The sequence below is a fragment of the Odocoileus virginianus genome, chromosome 12 (assembly GCF_023699985.2).
Source record: "Odocoileus virginianus isolate 20LAN1187 ecotype Illinois chromosome 12, Ovbor_1.2, whole genome shotgun sequence".
NCBI classification, from domain to species: Eukaryota; Metazoa; Chordata; class Mammalia; order Artiodactyla; family Cervidae; genus Odocoileus; species Odocoileus virginianus.
The window spans coordinates 33,938,903-33,962,595 of record NC_069685.1 but is presented as its reverse complement, the minus strand read 5'-3'; the positions used below and the strand labels follow the sequence as shown (position 1 = coordinate 33,962,595).

The 23,693-nt window shown below is 35.3% G+C and overlaps 1 protein-coding gene and 1 non-coding gene across 3 annotated transcripts in view; one reads left to right on the top strand and one right to left on the bottom strand.

Moving 5' to 3' along the window:
• The window catches only part of FSTL5 (follistatin like 5), an 874,271-nt gene that overhangs the window by 695,720 nt on the left and 154,858 nt on the right, over nucleotides 1–23,693 (bottom strand). The window contains exon 3 of one of the 2 annotated variants that reach the window (XM_070474907.1): nucleotides 21,846–21,879. In XM_070474907.1, coding sequence (XP_070331008.1) covers nucleotides 21,846–21,879 — 34 coding nt within the window. The remainder of the gene's footprint in view (nucleotides 1–21,845; nucleotides 21,880–23,693) is intronic. The other variant, XM_070474908.1, reaches the window with a different exon arrangement.
• On the top strand, nucleotides 22,702–22,839 carry LOC139037896 (small nucleolar RNA SNORA72). The gene has a single exon (XR_011490845.1). It is a non-coding gene; the product is annotated as a small nucleolar RNA SNORA72 (small nucleolar RNA).

The window sequence follows — 23,693 nt, the reverse complement described above, 5'->3', positions numbered from 1 at the left end:
AGGGCCAAGAAGGTCGAGGTTTAGGATGATGAGGTGACTTGTCTGCAGTCTCATGACAAATGAACGCCCAGGCCAGGATCCAACCCATGCATCTGACTCTTGATCACGCAGCACAATGATCTGATTCTGCTTAACCAGGCAGAAGAGGATTAAGTCACTTCACACTCAATTTAAACCAAAACAACTCAAAGAACAAACAAAAAAGCATTTCAAATAAAATTGTGTTTTTTCAACACATGTATATCATGTGCTGTTTCCTGATTGACCCAAATGACTATTTGCTTTATCAGACTTCTCATAAGAGATAATTTAATATTTTATTTAATATTTTCATTTTATTTATTTTTAATTGAATTTTAAGTAAATGAAATTAATCTTTCACTTGTTTAAATCACTGAACAATTTTTTTAGTGTGTGGTAAAATTTAAACTCCTATCTAATTAGTTCAGTCTGCTTACATTTATTATTGGCTATAAAGCACTTGGATTTTGATGTCTAAATAACCCATCTATTCAGTTTTTAAGCGGATGGGGTTTTTCTGTCTTACAGTGGACACAATGTAGTTTATATTGATTACTCTGCAGTTTCAGATGATGAACACATTCTCAGATTTAGACTTATTACACATTTAGAAGGATGCTTCAGGATAATTGTAAGCATTACAATCTTGAGTAAAAGCAGTGAAATTGTTAAGGATTTCCCTGGTGGCTCAGATGGTAAAGAATCTGCCTGCAATGCAGGAGACACAGGTTCTATCCTTGGGTTGGGAAGATCTCCTGGAGAAGGGAATGGCTATCCACTACAATATTCTTGCCTGAAGAATTCTGTGGACAAAGGAGCCTGCCAGGCTCCAGTCCGTGGGTTAGCAAATAGTTAAGGATGCTTCAGGATAATTGTAAGAAGGAAATTCTCAGTTGAAGCAGTAGGCTTACTTTAAATGAATCTTTAAGTACTTATTAGCTGTATAATTTTTCAACAGTTATTTAACTTTCAAGATTCATTTTTCTTACATATATACATGTGTCAACTTCTCAGGGCCTTTTGATATAACAAGCTAAAGAAATCAATATATGAATAGACATGTGGTACATGGTTAAGAGATTGATATGTATTAGCTCTCCTTCTAAAGCTTTACAACAAATGCAACAAAACAAATACACAAGCAAAATAAATGACATCTATGATAATACTATATTATTTATATTAATATTATTTACATGAATTATATATTAATATGATTGTATCAATGATATTATTTAAATAAAATTTATGTTATATCATCTATAATATAAATCAGCTAATTTATAATGTTGCATATTAGTTATATATGTGAAACTTAACATTTTATATTGGGTGTATGTATTAGTTGTTCAGTCGTGTCTGACTCTTTGGGACCCCATAGACTGTAGGCCACCAGGCTCCTCTATGCATGGAATTCTTCAGGCAAGATTATTGGAGTGGGTTGCCATTTCTTATCCAGGGGATCTTCCCAACCCAGGATCAAATCCGCATCTCCTGCTTGGTAGATGGATTCTTTACCACCGCACCATCTGGGAGGCCCTTAGGAATGCGAGACATGATCTAAAAATACCTGAGCCTATAATAAATTTTAACAGATATTCTAAATGTCTGTAAAGTTTCAAAGTTGTGATCAAGGAGTTAAAACTTAACAAATGGCTAAATTGGTATTATGTTCTGAATTTTTGTGACCCCTTCCAAATTAATATGCTGAAATCCTAACCCCTAGTGGAATGAAATAGCATTAGGAGGTGGGGAGTTAGTTGCTCTGTCGTGTCTGACTCTTTGCAACCCCATGGACTTTTAGCCCACAAGGCAGCTCTACCCATGGAATTCTCCAGGCAAGAACACTGGAGTGAGGAGCCATTCCCTTCTCCAGGAGATCTTCCCGACTGAGGGATAGAACCTGTGTCTCCTGCATTGCAGGCAGGTTCTTTACCACCTGAGCCAGAGGGGAAGCCCAAAGCAAAAGGGTTAGTCACAGTCTTGTCTGACTCTTTGTGAGCCCTAGATGACTATAGCCTGCAAGGCTCCTCTGTCCATGGAATTCTCCAGGCAAGAATATTGGAGTGGGTAGCCATTCATTAATATTATATATAAAATTATATATAATATCCTCCATACTAAGACTTTTTAAGGAGAAACTTAAAACATTTAATTAAAAATTAATGAGATATTAATGTTTGATCAATGATTGTGAGATGAGAGGTATATGCATAATAAAGCAGAATGATTAGCACATAGAAGACCAAGAAATGTGTTTATATTTCTAGGGTGACCTATAAGCCTGTGTGTTCCAAGTCATCTTGTCAAAGCACCACTACTTTATTTCCCTGAGAAAATAAATTAATGAAGACCAAACAAGGCCAAGAAATGATGTAGAGTCTTATTCTTTTATGAATTCATGAGAACTATATGAGGAAAATCACCATTTAATTCCCATGATTTAGAACCACTGGGGAGAGATTTGGGGGCAAGATTAAGATTCACATGCTTTGCAGAATCAGAAACAATATCTAATGTAAGTTTTGTAGCTTTGGTGGGGAGATAATTTCTAGGTAGCAGTAGTTTAAATGCTCAAGGATGGAGTTTATCCTTTCATTGAATGCCTGTACTTTACATGAGATTTTAGACTTTTTGTGTGAAAATAGCAAGTATCCTTCCCATGGCCAGGGCTGATTTCCTAGGAGCTGCAGGCTAAGATCCAGGAGGACAGGATGTGTGTCCTTTTTTGTCCACTTTTGTATCTCCAGAGCCGGACTGATGTGGTACGTAGTTGATATTTGTGTGTGAGTTCTAGGTGGCATCTGACTTTGCGACCCCACGAACTGTAGCCTACCAAGCGCCTCTGGCCATGGGATTTTTCAGGCAAGAATACTGGAGTGGGTTGCCATTCTCTTCTCCAGGGAATCTTCTCAACCCAGGATCAAACCTGTGTCTCCTGCACCTCCTGCATTGGCAGGTGGATTCTTTACCACTGTGTCACCAGATAAAAAGTTTCAATAAGTGACTGTATGAGCCATCATTTTATCTGGCTTAAGAATGTTCTACTGGTATGTTTGCCAGTTAGATATGACCACCTGGCTTTACATTCGCCTGAATAATGTATGTGTTTGCTCTGTGATTTGATTTTAACAGCCTTTGCCTCCTGGCTGTCGTTGCCTGTATCACTTTACAGTCAGGTTGGCACCTAGAATCTTTTCTGAAGTTCTGGTAAATAGACCTCTGATAATCCCTTGGCTACTTTTTCCATACCAGATCCCTAGTTGTAGTCCTAGAATAGATTTGTCAGTGAAAAAACATTGCCTGCTATATCAGTAAACAAAGGATGTTGCAGCCCTTAAACCACCTCATTACAGCTACCCAGATGGTGAGCTCTAAGGGAACTTAGGCTAGGAACAGGGGTGCCCAGTATCAAACAGTCAGCCTTTGCAGCCACCCCCTTCCCCATGGTGCTTGCCTAGGAGACTCAGGATGAGAAAGCACAGGATGCTGGCCTCAGATGACTGAGGTGCACGTCAAATGAATGGTATCAGTGAGCCCAGACCCTTGCATTTCCCCATAGATGGAAAAGCACTAAATTCTTTAACTTGAGATACCTGGCTTTCTTTAATTAACAGTGACCTTTTGATGTTCCAACCACCTTGTCCTTTGTTGCAAAAGCTTCTAAATGCCTCAACTCCTCCTTTACCTCTTTCAAACAGTCTCACAGTGCTGTCTGAGAGATTGTATCCCAGGCTTTAGTCCTCAGAGTGCCTGACCAAAAATCATAACTCTAAACTATTAGATGGTGTATCTTTTTTTTTAAGTCAATAGATTTTCACATTTGGTCAAGACACTTTGTTACAGGCAACAGAACCTACACTAATTTAAGTTAAAAATATTTAAGAAAGGGTATAGAAAATTGCTCACAGATCTAAAGAAAAAGGTTGTATAATAAACTGCTAAAAATAACTTTCTAGAATCCATATAGAACTGAAATATCAAAAGATTATTTCCTTTACCATAATCAAGACTAACCATATAGGGAAGATATTACTCTAGCTTGTTGTTGCTGTTCAGTTGCTAAATCATGTCTGACTCTTTACAATCGCATGGACTGCAGGATGCCAGGCTTCCGTGTCCTTCACTATCTCCCAGAGATAGTGATATCTCTCAAATGCATGTTCATTAAGTTGGTGATGCTATCCAACCATCTCATCCTCTGTCATCCCCTTCTCCTCTTGCCCTCAATCTTTCCCAGCATCAGGTTTTTTTTCCAGTGAGTCAATTCTTTGCATCAAGTGGCCAAAGTATTGGAGTTTCAGCCTCAGCCATCAGTCCTTCCAATGAATGTTCAGGATTGATTTCATATAGGATTGACTGGTTAGATCTCCTTGTTGTCAAGGGATTCTCATGAGTCTTCTCCAGGACCCTAGCTACTGGGTTCAGAAGTATACTGCCTTTGCCATTACCTGTGACAGGAAAATTTATTTTCCCCCAAATGTGTTTATTTTCCAACAAGAATCCCATAAAATGTCATACTTGCCTGAATCTGATCATAGAAACCTCAAATGTATCCAGAAGGCTAACTGCAAGGGAATCTGGGAAATGTAGCTTTTCATTTACTAGACTCTGTTAGAAAAAAAAAAAAAAAAAAAACCTATAGAAAGAAAGCATGCTATTGGGTGCTGAGAGAGCCAATTTACAGTATTCTCACAAAGTGGTTGCAAACATTTGAGCAACAAAGCTATACACAAGCACTTCCAAGAGAAGAGGACTTTAAGATTTTGCAGAAATATGTGCATATATAAAAAAATTCTGAGTTCACATATACCAAAGTGCTGATTGATGGTGATTTTTTTATAGATAGATTGCAATAAAATTCACCCTCCTGTTAGTATATAATATTCTTCTGAGGATTATATAAGATAATATATGAAAAGTACTGAACAGTAAACTTGGCAATAATGTACTCATAAATGTTAGCTAGTCCTATATGCATATGTTTATATATAACATATATATAAACATATGCATCAAGATAAAGCAACTGAAGTACATTCCATAGGAACATAGGGCCTGACACTATTAATAATTACACAGAAAGTGTAAATTACTATAATCATTATTTTTAACATTCTGTTAGGGAAAGTAAGTCTTGTGTAGGCTTCAGAGACAGAGCAGAGCAAGCCTCTGACCTTGCTTCTTACCTGCCTGGATACTACCCTGACTGTGAGTGACCTCTTGTTGTGAGCGCAAGCGTTGCTGCACCATGACAGAGGAGGAATCTCGAAATGGTTGAGTTCCTAGAGGGAGTCTGGCCAACCAAGCTCCAGGTTTAGCAATATTCCAAGTTTTACTCAATAAAATAAGTAGCATTAACGTGAAACCAGAGTTGCAATTTGCTCACAGATTGATGGCTATATCAATTTGTATCCTGGGATTATAAGCGGGAAACTGGACTGAAATTTTTGAAGCCTCACACATGGAGCAGATGTTCTGCCTGGGACCTTTTCCCAATTGGGACTCCAATGTGCTGTGTCACGGGACTTCCCAGCACTGTTTGAGTCTGATGCTTGGTCAAAACCTGATTTGGTGGTGTATTTTCTGCTGTTTCAATTTCCCTTTTCTTTTGCTATTTGTATATGAGAATTAAAGCTAGATAAACCTCTAATAAATATTGATATTATTTATTTACATATAATAAGTGGCTTATTTTGTTATCAAATCCTTTGAATCTGAGACAAAAGTGAAAACTTTCTGCAAAACACATCCTAAATTTGACTTTTAAAATAACCACACATTAATATTGTGGAGAGAAAAATGATATTTGCATTTCTCTATGCATTTATCTGGGCTTCCCAGGTGGCTCAATGGCTAAAGATTCAGCATGTAATGCAGGAGACATAGGTTGGGAAGATCCTCTGGAGGAGGGCATGACAACTCACTCTAATATTCTTGCCTGGAGAATCCCAAGGACAGATTAGCCTACAGTTCATGGGGTCTCAAAGAGTCAGACATGACTGAAACAACTTAGCACATACAGACATGCATGCATCTATCTACATTCACTTGCACCCCAGAGGGTAACCAAAAAAATAAAATGGTAAGAACTACTCCCTGAATGATGATGGTGTGGTAGTGTTGGCATTTATAGTGAAAGTTGAGTGTCGAAGAATTGATGATTTGAACTGTGGTGTTAGAGAAGACTCTTAAGAGTCCCTCAGACAGTAAGGAGATCCAATCAGTCCACCCTAAAGGAAATCATCCAGAATATTCATTGGAAGCACTGATGCTGAAGCTGAAACTCCAATACTTTGGCCACGTGATGAGAAGAACTGACTCATTTGAAAAGACCCTGATGCTGGGAAAGATTGAAGGCGGGAGGAGAAGGGGATGACAAAGGATGACATGGTTGGATGGCATCACCTACTCAATGGACATGAGTTTGAGTAATCTCTGGAAGTTGGTGATGGACAGGGAAGCCTGGTGTGCTGTAGTCCATGGGGTCGCAAAGAGTCAGACACAGCTGAGTGACTGAACTGACTGACTGATGAAGTAGGTTTCCTGTGACCTTACTGCTCTAAGTGCTCTTAAAGACAATTCACTACTGGTCTTGCATTTCTGCATGTCTTGAAAGAAGAAATACTGACTATATTCTACTCCAGACCTTTCTTTTCAGGGATGTTGTATAGTCGGTATCTTTAGAAAATAAAAAAAGCAACTCCCTTTGGGAATAGGAGAAGGATGCTTACTTATCAAATGTAACAAAAGGTCTCTCTACAGCCCGATGTCAAATGTGCTTCCTATCCATTATAAAATATTTGAGTTTCCTAAGTCGGGCGGGCAGAGGGAGTGGTCTGCTTTTATAAGACAAACCATTGTGTGTACAGGCATCATACCTTCTTCTTGCCCTGGGAACCAACACAAGGGCTGGCACTCTGACTATTGCTGTGGCCGTGAGAAAGAAAGAGCCTCTGACAAGGGCCAGAATCTTGAGGCTCACTTGTAGGTTTTGAAGAGGGTAGCATCTCATACTGATTTTGATAAGTGCTCTATACATAATAACTTGTTTAATCATCAAAACAACCTATCAAGAAGGAACCATCATTACTCACATTTACAGGTGGGGATGTTAGTCCACCAAGGTCAGGTCATTTTTCATAGTGGTAGACTCGGGATTGAAACTTACTCTGGTTCTAGGGTCTGAGTGCTAAACCACCAAGCAAAACTGATTTTACAATCATCACGCTATTGGTTTCAGGGTTTTGTTCTGTTTGTTGAAAGGGAAAAATTGGAATGATAATTTCATAAAATGGAATCAAAACTAGCTACTTGTCAAATTAGAAAACTGCTTAGCCTGTATCCAATATTTCTCAATGCTGTACTTATTAATCAACATCAGCCTTCTGTTTATCCTGGGCACTCTCATCACACTAGCATTATTCCTGCCATCCAGTTTGCTACTGATATTGTCCTAGTTTGAAATTACTCTATGAATCCACTCCTCTCTGTACTGATTTCTCCTTTGCTTCTCATCAGCCTCAATTGATATGTAAACCTGCATAATTCACTAAGACCTGGAGTACTGCTGCCTCATTCTTCACCTCTCTTCTCCTCAGCTGCTCTTCTAGACAAGATCTTTTCTCCCTATGAAAAGATGTGTCTCCATTCCTAGACTGCCCCTCAATATACTGCACCTTACACGCATGCTTGTGAGCATTCTGTTCTTTTCTTACAATGAATACATTGCCTTTTTTATGGTGACTGTATTTATCTGCCCTAGGTCATATCTCCCAAACTCAGGCCAGCATCACTTGCTTCAAAATTTTATCCTTAATTTCCCTGGCACTTGACTGTGTTTCTAATGTTTAAATTCATAAATATTTGTTGAAATAATATTAATTGTCAAATGCGGCTGAACTTATGTCTTCTTTTCTAAATTCTTTAAGCAGGTTAACATTACCATAAATTTTGTGACCTAAAGAAACACTTTCTAAATGAAGCAATAGTTAACTTATAGATCAGTGGGTTAAAAATCAGTGGGTTTTTTTTAAATTTCTAATAGATTTCTTCAAACTTAGTATAACCCATTAAGATATCAAATTAATACTCTTAGAGAATAATTCTTTACTTCCTAAAGAATAATTGTCTATATAAGTTATATTGTATATATGTTTATGTTCAAAGCAGGGTGCACTGCACTTCCATGGAGCTGAATACCTCATGATAGGAACCTGATTAAATGACACCTAGAGATTATTTTATAGCAGTAGATCATATGTCTCAAATATGAAGAACCTGTGGATTATAATTTAAAATGGTGTAAAAAAATGAAGCGAAGTAAATTTAATGTGTCTTGACCTCTAATCTTAGCATTTCATGCAATTGAATTGAAGCTTATTTTTTTCATATATGTGTCTACCACTATTGGATTAAAAAATGATTATAGACGTTTCAAAACATTGAAGTAAAAATTCACATAAATCAAGAGCTTTTCATTCCATTCAAAAGGTTCTATACTTCACCCTATTTAATCCTTAAAACAGCACTATGTGGTATATTATACATATATTACAGGTAAGAAAAGAAGATTAGGAGTCCTTAAGTGGGGGCTAAATAATTGAGCTGAATTATGCTGAATCTATGGAGAAGGAAATGGACACCCACTCCAGTATTCTTGCCTGGAGAATCCCATGGACAGAGACGCCTGGGGGGCTACAGTCCATAGGGTCGCAAAGAGTCGGACACGACTGAGCGACTTCACTTTCAGAGAAGGCAATGGCACCCCACTCCAGTACTCTTGCCTGGAAAATCCCATGGACGGAGTAGCCTGGTAGGCTGCAGTCCATGGGATTGCTAGGAGTTGGACACGACTGAGCACCTTCCCTTTCACTCTTCATTTTCACACATTGGAGAAGGAAATGGCAACCCACTCCTGTATTCTTGCCTGGAGAATCCCAGGGACGGGGGAGCCTGGTGGGCTGCCGTCTATGGGGTCAGACAGAGTCGGACACGACTGAAGTGACAGCAGCAGCAGCAGCATGCTGAGTCTAAACTCCATGATATATCCTAAAATGTGCTATATAAATCAATGCTTCTCAGAATGTGGTTCTCCTAACTCTAGTCTTTGAATGATAACAGCCATTACTGACTGACAGTTGGCTGATGGGGGAAAAGAGATCCTTGATCAAATACAATGAAAATGCTTAATTAAACAATCTAAGCATCACTAAATGATTATGTAAAAATTTCACAATATAACATGGCATATGTGAAAAGAGTTTTTTTCTGTTTTCCAATGTTCAGTGGATGAGGAATTCATTCACCAGTTTAAGAAACAGTAATTATAGTAGAATGATATGCATTATTTTACAGAGAAAACATTTACATCTTTTATCTAAGCAATTATTATTAAATATATAATGGGCTTATATAAATATATAAATAAATAAAAAGGGCTTCCCTGGTGACTCAGTGGTAAAGAATTTGCCTGCCAATACAGAAGCAGAAGGGCAACCCTGGGTCAGGAAGATCCCCTGGAGAAGGAAATGGCAACCCACTCCAATAGTCTTGCTTCAGAAATTTCATGGATAGAAGAGTCTGGTGGGCTACAGTCCCAAAATGGTCAGACAGAACTAATCAAATAAACAACAGCAAGTGAATTAAAACTATGAAATACAGCTTTAAAATATTTAGAAGTGATATTATTTGGTGCTTGACATAATATGTACAACCCCAAATTAACTAATCCATCACAGTTAGACAAAAAAATGTATGTGTGATTTGTCTCATAGAAGCCACTGAGTATAATATCATAGAGTTATATATTATTTTTAAATAATATGTATATCTTTCATAATCCAAAAATTCAAGTAACTTTGTTGTTGTTTGGTCTCTAAGTCATGTCTGACTCTTTACTATCCAATTGACTACAGTACATCAGGCTCCTCTGTCCTCCAGAATCTCCCAGAGTTCACCCAAATTAATTTCCATTGAATCAGTGATGTTCTCTATCCCATCCTCTGCTGCCCATTTCTCCTTTTGTTTTCATCTTCCCCAGCATCAGGGTCATTTCCAATGAGTCTACTTTGACATTAGATGGCCAAAGTATTGGAGTGTCAGCTTCAGCATCAGTCATTCCAAAGAATATTCAGGGTTGATTTCCTTTAAGATTGACTGGTTTGATCTCCTTGCTGTCCAAGGAAATCTCAACAGTCTCTTCCAGAACCACAATTCAAAAGTATCAATTCTTTAATGTTCAGCCTTTTTTGTGGTCCAACCCTCACATTCATACAAGGCTACTGAAGAAAATTAGCTTTGACTATAGTGACCTTTGTCAGCAAAGTGATGTCTCTGCTTTTTAATACATTGTCGAGGTTTGTCAAAGTTTTTATTCCAAGGAGGATCTTTTAATTCCATGACTACAGTCAACATCTGCAGTGATTTAGGAGCCCAAGAAAATTAAATCTGTCTTTGCTTCCACTTTTCCCCCTTCTGTTTGCTATGAAGTGATCAGACCAGATGCCATGATCTTAGTTTTCTGAATGTTGAATTTTAAGTCACTCTCCTCTTTCACCCTCCTCGCCTCTTTCACCATCATCAAAAGGCTCTTTGGTTACTAATTTTCTGCTATTAGAGTGCTATCATCTACATATCTGAGGTTTTTGATACTCTTCTGACAATCGTGATTCCAGCTTGTGATGCTTCCAGCCTGACATTTCATAGGCTATGCTCTTCATATAAGTTAAATAAACAGGGTGACTATATAAATCCTTGTCATATTCCTTTCTCAGTTTGAAACCAGTCAGTTGTTTCATGACTGATTTTAACAGTTGTTTCTTTGCCTACTTACATGTTTCTCATGAGAAAGGTTAGGTGGTCTGGTATTCCCATCTTTTTAAGAATTTTCCACAGTTTGATGTGATCCACACAGTCAAACGCTGCAGTGTAGTCAATGAAACATGATTTTCTGGAATTCCCTTGCTTTCTTTATGATCCAATGAATGTTGGCAATTTGATCTCTTATTCCTCTGTCTTTTCAAAAACCAGATTGTACATTTGGAAGTTCTCTGTTCATGTTCTGCTAAAGCCTAGCTTGAAGAATTTTGAACATAACCTTTACTAGCTTGTGAAATGAGTGCAAATGTACAGTGGTTTGAGCATTCTTTGACATTCTTCTTCTCTGGGATTGTAATGAAAGTGATCCTTTCCAGTCCTCTGGCCACTGCTGAGTTTTCCAAATTTACTGACATATTGAGTGAAACACTTTAATATCATCATCTTTTAGAATTTTCAATAACTCAGCTAGAATTCCATCACTTCCACCAGCTTTATTGATAGTAACGCTTCCTAAGGCTCACTTGAATTCACATTCCAGGCTGTCTGTCTCTAGGTGAGTGACCACACCATTTTGGTTATCTGGGTCATTGAGACCTTTTTTGTACAATTCTTCTATGTATTCTTGCCAGCTCTTCTAAATCTCTTCTGCTTCTGTTAGGTCCTAAATATTTCTACCCTTTTTCATGTCCATCCTGCATGAAATATTCCCTTGATACCTTTAATTTTCTTGAAGAGATATCCAGTCTTTCCCATTCTGTTGTTTTCATCTATTTCTTTGCATTGTTCATTTGAGAAGGTCTTCTTATTTCTACTTGCTATTCTCTGGAACTCTTCATTCAGTCACCCAACTGAATGGATATCTTTCCCTTTCTCCCTTGCTTTTCACTTCGCTTGTTTTCTCAGCTATTTGTAAAGACTCCTCAGACACCCACTTTGCCTTCTTGTATTTCTTTTTCTTTGGGATGCTTCTGGTCACTACCTCTTTTCCAATGTTATGAACTTCCATCCATAGTCTTTATGCATCCTGTCTACCAGATCTAACTCCTTGAATCTACTTATCACCTCCATTGTATAATCATAAGAGATATGATTTAAGTCATACATGAATGGCTTAATGGTTTTCCCTACTTTCTTTAATTTAAGCCTGAAATTTGCTTCCCTGGTAGCTCAGAGGGTAAAGCGTCTGCTTGCAATGCAAGAGACCTGGGTTCAATCCCTGGGTCGGGAAGATCCCCTGGAAAAGGAAATGGCAACTGACTCCAGTATTCCCTACCTGGAGAATCCCATTGACGTAGGAGCCTGGTAGGCTACAGTCCATGGGGTCAAAAGAGTCAGACACAACTGAACAACTTCACTTTCTTTCTTTCTTTTCAATAAAAAACTCATGATATGAGCCACAGTCAGCTCCAGGTCTTGTTTTCGCTGAATGTATAGAGCTTCTCCATCTTCTGCTGCAAAGGATATAATCAATCTGATTTCAACATTGACCATCTGGTGACGTACATGTGTAGAGTTGTTTCTTGTGTTGTAGAAAATAGTGTTTGCTATAACCAATGAGTTCTCTTGATAAAAATCTGCTAGTCTTTGACCTGCTTCATTTTATACTCCAAGGCCAAACTTGCCTGTTACTCCACGTATCTCTTGACTCTTACTTTTGCATCATTTCAATCTCCTTTATGAATAGAACATTTTTTTTTTGAGGAGGGGGGGCATTAGGTCTAGAAGGTCATGTAGGTCTTCATAGAGCCATTCAACTTCAGCTTCCTCAGCATTAGTTGTTCAGTGTAGATTTGGATTGCTGTGATGTTGAACAGTTTGCCTTGGAAACAAACTGAGATCATTCTGTTGTTTTTTAGATTGCACTGAATTACTGCATTTCAGAAACTTTAGTTGACTGTGAGTATTACTCTATTTTTGATAAGGGATTCTTGCCCACAGTGGGCGATTTAGTGTTCACCTGATTTAAATTTGCCGTCCCCATCCATTTTAGTTCACTGATTCCTAAGATTCTGATGTTCACTCTGCCTTGACCATGCCCAATTTACCTTGATTCATGGACCTAACATTCTAGATTCCTATGCAACATTGTTATTTACAACATGGAACTTTATTTTTACCACCAGACACATCCACAACTGAGCATTTTTTCTGCTTTGGACCAGCTACTTAATTTTTCCGGCGCTATTAGTAATTGCCCTCCACACATCCTAATAGAGCATTGGACACTTTCCAACCTGAGAGGGCTCATCTTCCGGTGCCATATCTTTTTCCTTTTTGTATTATTTATGGGGTTCTCACAACAAGAATATTGGAGTGGGCTGACATTCCCTTCTCCAGTGGACCATGTCCTATAAGAACACTTCACTATGACCCATCTATCTTGGATGCCCCTGAAAGGTTTGTCTCATAGCTCATTGAGTTACACAAGCCCCTTTGCCATGATAAGGCTGGGATCTATGAAGGGGATCAAGTAACTTACCAATATTTAAATACTAATACATTAAATGTTAGGTTAGGACCCTGGGCTATAAAGAAGAAATATATATTTTAAAACCCAAGTATAATAAATATGCTTTATTAAATAAAAGAAACTTTTGTTTCTCCCCTAGCAGGGTCTCCCAAAACCAAAAGGAAAAACTGATAGACCATATAGTTTTTCACTAGAAGATATCTTTTTCAGAAAAAAAAAAGTGATGTTCATATGACTGTTTTTTAACAGCTCTTTCATGAAGACTAACCATTACAAGTAAGCAAAGTTACTGTTTCAAGTTAAATAAATTAAGTCTTCAAGCACAGTTTGGTTAATATTGTCATTTCTCAGAAAATGACTTTTAACTCTTTCAAGAAACACTATGTGGCATTTCTGTTTTGTTAAAAGTATAAAATAAGGATATTTTGTATTGGTGATTGAAGGGAAGATCAGTGCTAGGATGTTACTTTGCAGGGAAAAGTAATAATTTAAAGATTATGCAAGGAAAAGCCTAAACAATATTCATTTGATATCCTATGAAGTATTAAATCATTATTTATAGTAAATAAATCTAGTTATTGTGGGATTTTTCCCATCATCAGACCTATTACACCTTGATTTCTTTTAGATAGCATTGCTTCCTGGTGGACAAAATGCCCTCAAAATTAATCATCCTGAAACCAAAATAAATGACCCATTGAATGAGATGATTTATAAATATCCTTCAGAAAACTAGAGAATGTATGCAAATGGAAGGGGAAAGATAATGTGTTTAGCATAATATAAATTGAGTGATTTTTGGCATAAATGAGAAACACAATCAGATACATTTTGAAGCTTCTCTTGGTTGATGAGAACATCAATAGGTAAAGAAGGATGCTTGTCTTCTTGCTGTTGTGACAGGAGAGCATGCATCAGGATCATCTAAAATTGGTTGAAGAACAGGGAGCACTTGTGCACTATTGGTGGGAATGCAAATTGGTTCAGCCATTACAGGAAAGGTACCTCAAAAAATTAAAAATGGAATTACAATATGATCCAGCAATTCTACTTCTGGGCATTACCCAAAAGAAATGAAAATAAAATATTAAAAGCATATGTACTCTCATGCTTATCACAGCATTATTCATAATAGCCAAGATATGGAAGTAATCTAAATCTAAACTTTGAGCTTTATGATGAATAAATCCTTGGAATCTAATGTGTAACATACTGACTAAAGTTAATAACACTATCATATATTGAAAGTTGCAAAGAGGGTAAGTCTTAATTATTCTCACCATAAGACCTACAACAAATTGTAATTATGAGAAGTGAAAGATGTACCAACAATTAAAAAATAAATTACATCTTTAAGTTTAAAAAGAGATCATCTAAAATTAGACCAAGTTGTTGAAATGAATTTTTTTTAAGAATGCAGGATGAATATTCATTCTGAGGGAAAAGTTACTACTTACATTGAAATGTTTACCACTAAAAAGTTATGTAAGAAGATGGTTTGAGGCATCATTTATATTACTTGTAGGGAGTATATTTCCAATAATTTATTTTTCTTCTATAGAGTTACACATTAGAACTTAAGTTGTTATATGTTTGAAAGTTTGTCAAAGTACCAATTACTATTTTATGTTTATAATAACTTCCAGAATTTGCATCTATGTATTATCATTTTTGTTTCCAAACTCATTCACTTTAACATGAAAACTCACAAAATATCACCCACATAAAGAGATGTGATCACTGTTTTTAATAGTGAAAGATCTATTTCTATAGAGCAAATTTCAGCTAATGAAATCAGAAATTCTCCCAATGTGTTCACTATAATTAGAAATTGCATTTTATTGATTCATTATTCAGCAATCAATTTGTATTTGTACTGTTAAGTTATATTTAAAATGAAGTGAATTAAAATATTTGAAGTGCTTATACTATTAAAAAGTTCCTAGTCAGTCATATACTATTAAGTTCTGCATATATGACATTGATATATTGCTTCAAGGTAACCAATAATTACTCATGAGGATACACTTTGCCTCCAATTAATTTCAAAAGTGCATTTATGAAAACAAATACAGTGCAAATAGAATTGATCTGATATAATGCAATAGCTTATAGCATAGTGGGTGTGACAGTCACTCAGTTGCGTTTGACTCTTTGCAACTCTATGGACTGTAGCTTGCCAGGCTCCTCTGTCCATGGTCAGGGAATGTTTGACGGGAGGATTCCGACGTGCTGTTTCTCATGAGTCCTTTGTCCCTCTTCAAGCGGAACAGCACGCTGCTCCCAGGGACTGAGGTCATTGTGTGAGCCAGGCTTGGGTCTCCTTTAGTAAACATTCTCTTTAGGACAAAACTGCTTAGTCTCGTTCCCCTTTCTTGAGATATGGATTGTGCCCTGACCTTGTGACTAATGTTACCCTTTGTTCCCTTGGTAACGGTTGCTGTATGTTTGGTTTTCTGATCTCTATCATTCCTGAAACAAGTTTCTTGTACCACAGCCTATATATACTCATAGAAAAATCATTAAAGCACCTTTGCTCCATCAGAGCTTAGGTCCCTGTGTCTTTTTTGTTTCTCTCTCTCTCTCTGTCTTTTTCTGGCTGACTCTCTGGAGTGTGGAGACCTATCGTGCTCACTTTCCTGCCCGGGCTTCTAAGACCCCCTTGAGAGGGCGCCTGGTGCCTTCGTGAGTGATGCAAGTCCTGTGTCAAGGGCTTTATTGGTCCTCTGCATAAACCAGGGAATATCAGCCTCTTTCTCTCTTTTACTTTCTTATCATTGACTCCGTACCACCAGGTTCCAGTCCATTAAAGGACCCCAACATCCATGGAATTCTCCAGGCAAGAATGCTGGAGTGGATTGTGTAAAAGAACTATATTTCTTCACATTCTTTTACAACATTTAATTATTTTTTTTAAGAATTATTGTCAGAAGAACACCTGTCTGGCATTTATACAGCATTATTTGCCAAAAACAAAGAAATAAATAAATCTATCCATCTTTCAGTTAACAATTTTAGAGGTGAGTTTTCCTGTCTTTCGGTACTTGGACTTTCTAAGGATTGTAACTATTGATTACGATTGACAAAACAAACCCACAGTTTTCATAAATAGCTACAAATCATTATTTCTATCAGCGATAGTTTTCTAAATTGAGTATCAAAGAGCCTAGTGTTCAGTATGTATGATATTGTAATCCATTAGAAATATAGTGACTCTGAACTTCAGGTAATGGTAAGAATCTCCATATCAGGTATTACTAATTGTGCTGGCTACATTTTGTTTCCTGAACATAAAGAAATGCAACAATTAGACAAAAGAATCTCATAAAGGGCTCATGTATATAAGTTATCACCTTACAATTTTACATGACATTTTCATTTGTTAATGTAATATATTCAGTGGCCTTTATGAATAAAGATTTGAAGATCAATCTCTCCATACTCATTGTTCCTGACAAGCTACCTGAACTTGAAGAAGTTAGCTGATCTCAGGACCTCTGTGAGATTATTCTAATGAAGGATATTTGGATATTCAGGAAATGTAAATTAAGAATTTAGAATTTCAAACTCATAGCAATGCTCCTTAGGCTCATTGAGAAATATATTCCTGTCTATTTCAGATTATATATTAGATAATTTTTAGTGTTTCCAGTTGCTAATTTTGTGATGTGGGAAATAAAGGAGAATTTGAACTCATGAGTGTTTAAAAATAAATAGAAAATAGTTTGTATGTGCATTTATGTGCATAAAGACTGCAGGCATCATTCTTTAATGGCATTTATTTTCCCAAATACACTCTTTTAATCAAATCAAGTATGGTCTAGACATAATGTTTTCTGTTATTGCTCAATAGTGAAGAAGGTATGTACCATAGGAGGAGGCATTGTGCAGCTTACGTTTTTGATATACACAAATGTATATGACATAATATTTGCCATACAGAACCTATTTAGAATCAGACTTTTGCATATGTCTTTTAATAGTACAATGACATTGTTCAATGTTCTTATAGAAGTATAAGTCTTAGCATTTCAGACATGTAAAGGATTTTTTATGTCACATGTTATGTTATGGTAATATTTACCATAGAAGAGGAATTACCTCTGGAGGGTTTAAGTCACTAGTATTTGGTGAACAAGTTGGCATAATTCTTACATATGTCCCTCAAAATAGCACTGTTACATTTGCCATTTTCTATTTTTTTTCTTAAGCTTACAAAGTACTGAACACTTTTTATATAAATTAGCAGTAGGAAAAATATATGCACCATGACATTAAAGAAAATAATATGTGAATAGAAAAATCCATAGATATCAAATTTATGAACATGAAAAAAAGTGGAGAATAACAGCATGCTAAATTTACCTACTGTACAATTGGGGATTGGCTAAACAAACTATGATCCCTTTTAATAGAAAAAGAATGATAATATTGATCGGAATTACTTTAAATGTGATTTCTCAAAATGCAGATATATTTGGATGCTAATTCTTACAAATAATGTGTGTTTGAGGATTAAAATAAGATAATATATGTAAAAAGCTCAGCACAGTGTCTGACATCTGTTAGACACTTAACAAAAGAGAGATATTAATACTACAGCCTATAAATGATTATTAGGTAATTTAATTTAGTCCTCATTGTCCCCAAATGTTCAGTCTTGACAAAATATAACTAGCCATGAAAAGAGAGCATGCTTTATTTTTAACACTTCTGAATGGGAAGAGCCAAGATATCCACATAAGAAGAGAGGAGGGAAGATCTATGATAAAGACAATTGGATCACTTTGGGGAATGGACAAACATTCTTTTATTGACAGAAGAGACTGAAGCCAATACTGAGGAGCATGCCACAGCATAACCGCACACAGCTGTCCACAGAGATTATATCCTTCTGACAGTAGCAAAACTTCTCACCATTTTGGAAAAGTAAAAACTCAATGAAGTTGACAGAGTTTCTAAGCTATTTGTAAAGCATGGTTGATTTAAATTTTCCTCAAAAACTATTAAAATACTCCCCTGAGAAATACTGCAGATTGATTTGCTGTGATCTTTATAGAAAACATTACTTCTGGATCATATTTACAAAATTCTCATTGGGTTTTAACGCATAATGTGCTGTATTTTAACTCAGCTTTTAAGTCACTGAAGAACAGTGTGAAAAATCGTTTCCTGAAAAGTTTTGATCACTCTTTCAAACCCATGGGACTCTTTATTTCTCTGCTATATTCTTTAATGTAGCTGTAAGGAAGGACCTCTTAAACAACTGGAAACCTCAAAATTGTGTGCTCAATAGAGTAGTCTTTGTCTCATATAACAACAGACCATATACAGAGGAAAATTAGTTGAGAATCCATACTCACTATTGAACCAAGACACATCTTGTCAGTTGAATTTCATTGAAATATAATTCTAGAGTTTGAAAATATGGATTAATATGACTTTCCAAAATAATATTAGAATAAGAGCATGTGAATGTCAAATAATCAATTAAAGATAGAATTGCAAGTTTCCAAACATTTCAATATATGTATACACAGAAGAAATAGGAATTTCTTTTCATTGGATTTTCATTGCTATGTGAATTAATGTAATTTCAGGTCACTGATATCATCAGGTTGGGACTGGTGTTTCAAGTATTAATAGGCACCAAATGCAAGGAATTAAAAGATTAAAGACTGCATACATTCTTGGCAATGTAATAAACATATTCCAGCAAATAAGATTAATCAGGAAGTCCAGAGAATTACTAGTTGAGAAATGTTTACTAAGATCATATGAGGCCATAGTCCTCATTTCAAGTATTAGTGACCAAGAAAGGTACAATATTTGATTTTCAGAATTTTGTTATCTAATAATGGGTAAGACATTGCTTTTGTGACTTAATATTTTTCTTCTTAATATTGATTTTAAAATATTTTAAATGACCATTCATAAGTTCCAGTAAAATAATATGGTAAGGTGATTCCCATAACTCTTCAAGAAAAAATGTAGAGTTCCTCTAAGTAGAGCTAGACAGCAATTCTTGATGTAACCATATATCTCTGATTTATTTTACTTACAATTTGATAGTCTAGCAGACATTATGTGAAGATTCTGAACCATGTGTCAGCCAATAACAATGACAGAAGTGACAAGCATCATCTTGAAATTTTTATTACATTATAAAAGAAAACATGTTCCCAGAAAATAGTTGAAAAAGCATAATTTCTTCTACTTCAGATGATTTAATTTATGTACTCCAAGGCAATAAAGCATCAAAAGGAAAACTATACTGAATTTATTTCAACTATAATGGAATTATAAATATGATTTAAGGTTAATCTGAAACACTAGGCCCCTTTATAAGAAAAGATGTGCAGTCAATATGATTAAAATGCATGCATCACTCAAATGAACATCACATAGCACCTCTTGGAATAGAAATTTCCTTTTGCAACACAAAGTACAAAACTTTGAGTTAATATGAGTGTTTTGAGGGTAAATAAATATAATGAATTCATGTATAAAATAACAAGACATACTTAAGTTTGCTGAAAAAGAACACAGTTTGGGAATCCCTGGAAGGATAGTCTTACCTAATTCATTTGAACAAAATAAACATAGCAAACATTTTAAAAGTATGTCTTTTCATATTTTTCTGTAATATAATCACACAGATGATCAAACAAGAAAAACATTATGAAAATTAGTCAGTTGTGAGAAAATGCTCAGAGGAGATCATATTTGGACTTAAGTAAGCAAAATTGGTAACATCAATCTAGCCACCCTCAAAAATGTAACTATCCTTTTATCATTTCAGGAACACATGTAATCTTTGTAACTTCTCCACAGTTATATTTTTTTTAATTTATTTGTGTAAAACTCCAAAAAAGCTCTAAAAAAATATTTTCCTGTGCAAAAAGGATGGAATAAAGCATGACAGTTGTCAACAGGCACATGAAAAGTTGCACAAAACTGCTAATAATTAAAGAAACACAAATCAAAGCTACAATGATCTTATACCAATCAGAAGAGCAAACATTAAAAAGTATACAAATAACAAATGTTTCCAGGGTGTGTAGAAAAGGGAAACTTCCTATATGGTTGGTGGGAATGTAAATTGGTGCAGCCACTATGGAAAACACTATGGAGGTCAAAAAAATAAAAATAAAAATATAGTTGCTCTATAATCCAGCAATCCTACTGCTGGGCATATGGAGCATCATAATTCAAAGTGATACATGAACCCCTATGTTAATAGCACTATTTGCAATTGCCAAGATATGGGAACAACATAAATGTACATAGACAGATGAGTGGATAAAGAATATATATAACAAATATATGTACTCAGCCATAAAATGAATGAAATAAAGCTATTTCATTATTTGCCACAACATGGATGGACCTAGAGATTATCATGCTAGGTGAAGTAAGATAGAGAAAGACAAATATCATAGGATATCACTTATATGTGGAATGTAAAATATGACACAAATTAACTTATCTACAAAACCGAAACAGAATTGTGGCTACCAAGGCAAAGATGGGTGGGTGGAGGGATAAATTAGGAGTTTGGGATTAGCTGACTATCCCAAACTATAAACAAAATAGATAAACAACAGGGTCCTACAGTGTGGCGCAGGGAACCATATTCTATATTCTGTGATAAACTGTGATATATGGAATAAAATAAAGAATGCACACACACACACATATATGTGAAATCACTGTGCTATACAGCAGAAATTAGCACAATATTATAAATCAACTATACTTCAATAAAATAAATAAATAAATAAACACAGAGCAATTGTGTTTTGCTCCATTATCAGATTTGGGACTACTACACTTTGGGGAAGGAATAAGTGGTCAAGGATGACCACAACATAAAATAAGAATGGACAGGCCAGAAGGATTAAACCTGGAAAAATCTGTGAAATTTCTATCATTACAATCAGTAGAAGCACACACTAATGGAAACTTTTTGTTGACGTATGCCAAGGTACTTATAATAATATTATCTCAATTAATACATTTCAAATAAGATTCTCTTTATGGAGTAAAGAAACTTCCTATGTCAGACTAAGATATACTACGCCATAGAAAAAATTATCACCAACTTCTAATATATAAATATATATTTTCTTGCTCTTTCAGAGAAGATAAAGTGAGATGGCAGTGACTAAATAGTTGGTTCTCCAAAAGCATAGTTTTAAACGGGTCATCTCCTAAATTATAGATGTGACAGAATACCTACTCTTATGGACAATGGTTGGTGGAGGAATTAAATGAAAACATCTCAGGCAATGAACAGAAAGTTGTGTTGAATTTTCCAAAAACACTGTATGAAGAAAGGAAATCTTGACAAACTTCAATTGCCTTGGAGAGTTCCCAAAGTATTCACAATGACTTTAAAATCATGTTGAAAATTTTGAAGTTTTATTGTTTTTCTCATTTCAATTATATTTTCAAGGTAGCATCAATTTTTTTTCTTATATACTTACTCAATTTTGTATAAAACTATGATCTTAAAATTGTCATGACTTACCTTTGATTCTTGAACGTTCTTGACTTTTTTCCTGCTGGAAATAAAACAAACATAGTTCAAAGTTTGTAAGCATTTTATCAACAGTGTGATATAAAGTTTCACTTTAACTAAAGTCTTATCAAAATATTTTACTGTACATATATCCAGGAGTCATTGTAACACAATTCTCACTTTAAAAACACATGTCAAATCTCTTATCAGAGCAGTAATCATTCTTAGTGTACATAAATGTTTCTAAGAAACCAATACATTGCACAAATGACTTTATAAATAAATACTTAATGAATAATAAGTACATTATTGTGTCTCTAAAATGTCTGGTCTATTTTATTTAATCCCAACAGATATTAAATCATATCTTCATAATTTTCTTTTAGTGTCTTTATGTTAATTCTATGTTTTTGGTGAGGAAAAAGTTTAATGGCAAGCAGTGGAGAATTCACTAAAACACACACACACACACAAAAGATATTTCAAATGTCTTTCCTTCAGTTTAGTTTAAAATTGTTCCCTATCTTGCTTCTCTGAAGCTAAATTTGACAACAGTTCTATTATTTATTCAAAGCTGCTTCAGTCAGACAGGTCTTTCAGGTTGACATACTCCTTATAGTTACCAGGCAACCCCAGAAGAGTTTGTTTGCTTTTGAGTTTTTAAGTAGAAATTGTGAACTCTATAACTTCTCGATTAATACTAAGGCACAGTTTACTTTGCTTAAAGCTTTCAGGTTCTCAAACTAAAAATAATTTTGAAATATGTTTCTAACTAAAAGTCACACACAGATATGCAGATATATATAAATGTCAATAAATTTTGATAGCATTTATAAACATAGTAGAAATATGAAAAGTTATTTTGCTGCAAATATTCATCCCAGTCAGATTGAGAATAAAAATGCATATTGACAGGCTAAACATTGCCTATAGTAAGATCACGCTTGTGTCCCCAGACCTAGTTCTTTACCTAGATCTGGTTTTGTAAATGCTGATGATAAACCAGGTCTGATTCATATGATGATCTTGTGTGGGAAGTGTCTGTGACTCTAGGTATCTGATCAACCTTGAGAAATGATAGCACAGCTAGTGTGATAACATTTGAAGATAACCATTGCTAGTGTGTAAATGAATTGTAAAATTTTAAAAAATTCATTCTTGATGTATATTCATTGAAACATGCTAACCAAATGCATGATTCTATTAAGCTAATGTTTTGTATTCTAAATCTCTTATCTTAGCTCATCCAGACTTTGTGTTTAAATTCTGAACTGTACTGTTAATTAATTGTTTTTTAATTATCATGTACTTTTAACTTAGAGTATATGTTGCTTATTTAAACTAAAATTCTAATACAAATTATATATATTTATAAATAAATAATACATACTTTAAAAGTACATTATTATTTCATAATTATAGGACAAGTTGATGTAAATTTTCCAAATGGTTACTAATGAAAAAAAAATCTCTATTTCTCTCCTATTTTGACACTTTTTCATTCATTTCATCATTCATTCTTTTAGCAAATGTGTATTGATCACTTCTATGTGCCAGACACTGCTCTAAGTGATAAATGATGAACAAAACAAACAAAAATATGTCCTCCTGAACAATGATTATTACATAAATGGCAATAAATTCTATTTAGCACAGATATACCATACAAGGTGTGGTTTGGAGTGACTATAATTTTATACAGGTCTACAATGATAAATAATTTTGAATAAAATTTTGAGGGGAATGAGAGGATGATCCAAGCATATATCTGGGGAAAACATGTTTTGAGAGAGAAAAAACAATTGCAAACTCCCTGTGATACAGCAGGTCTTGCCACTGTCAAAGATACCAGGGACA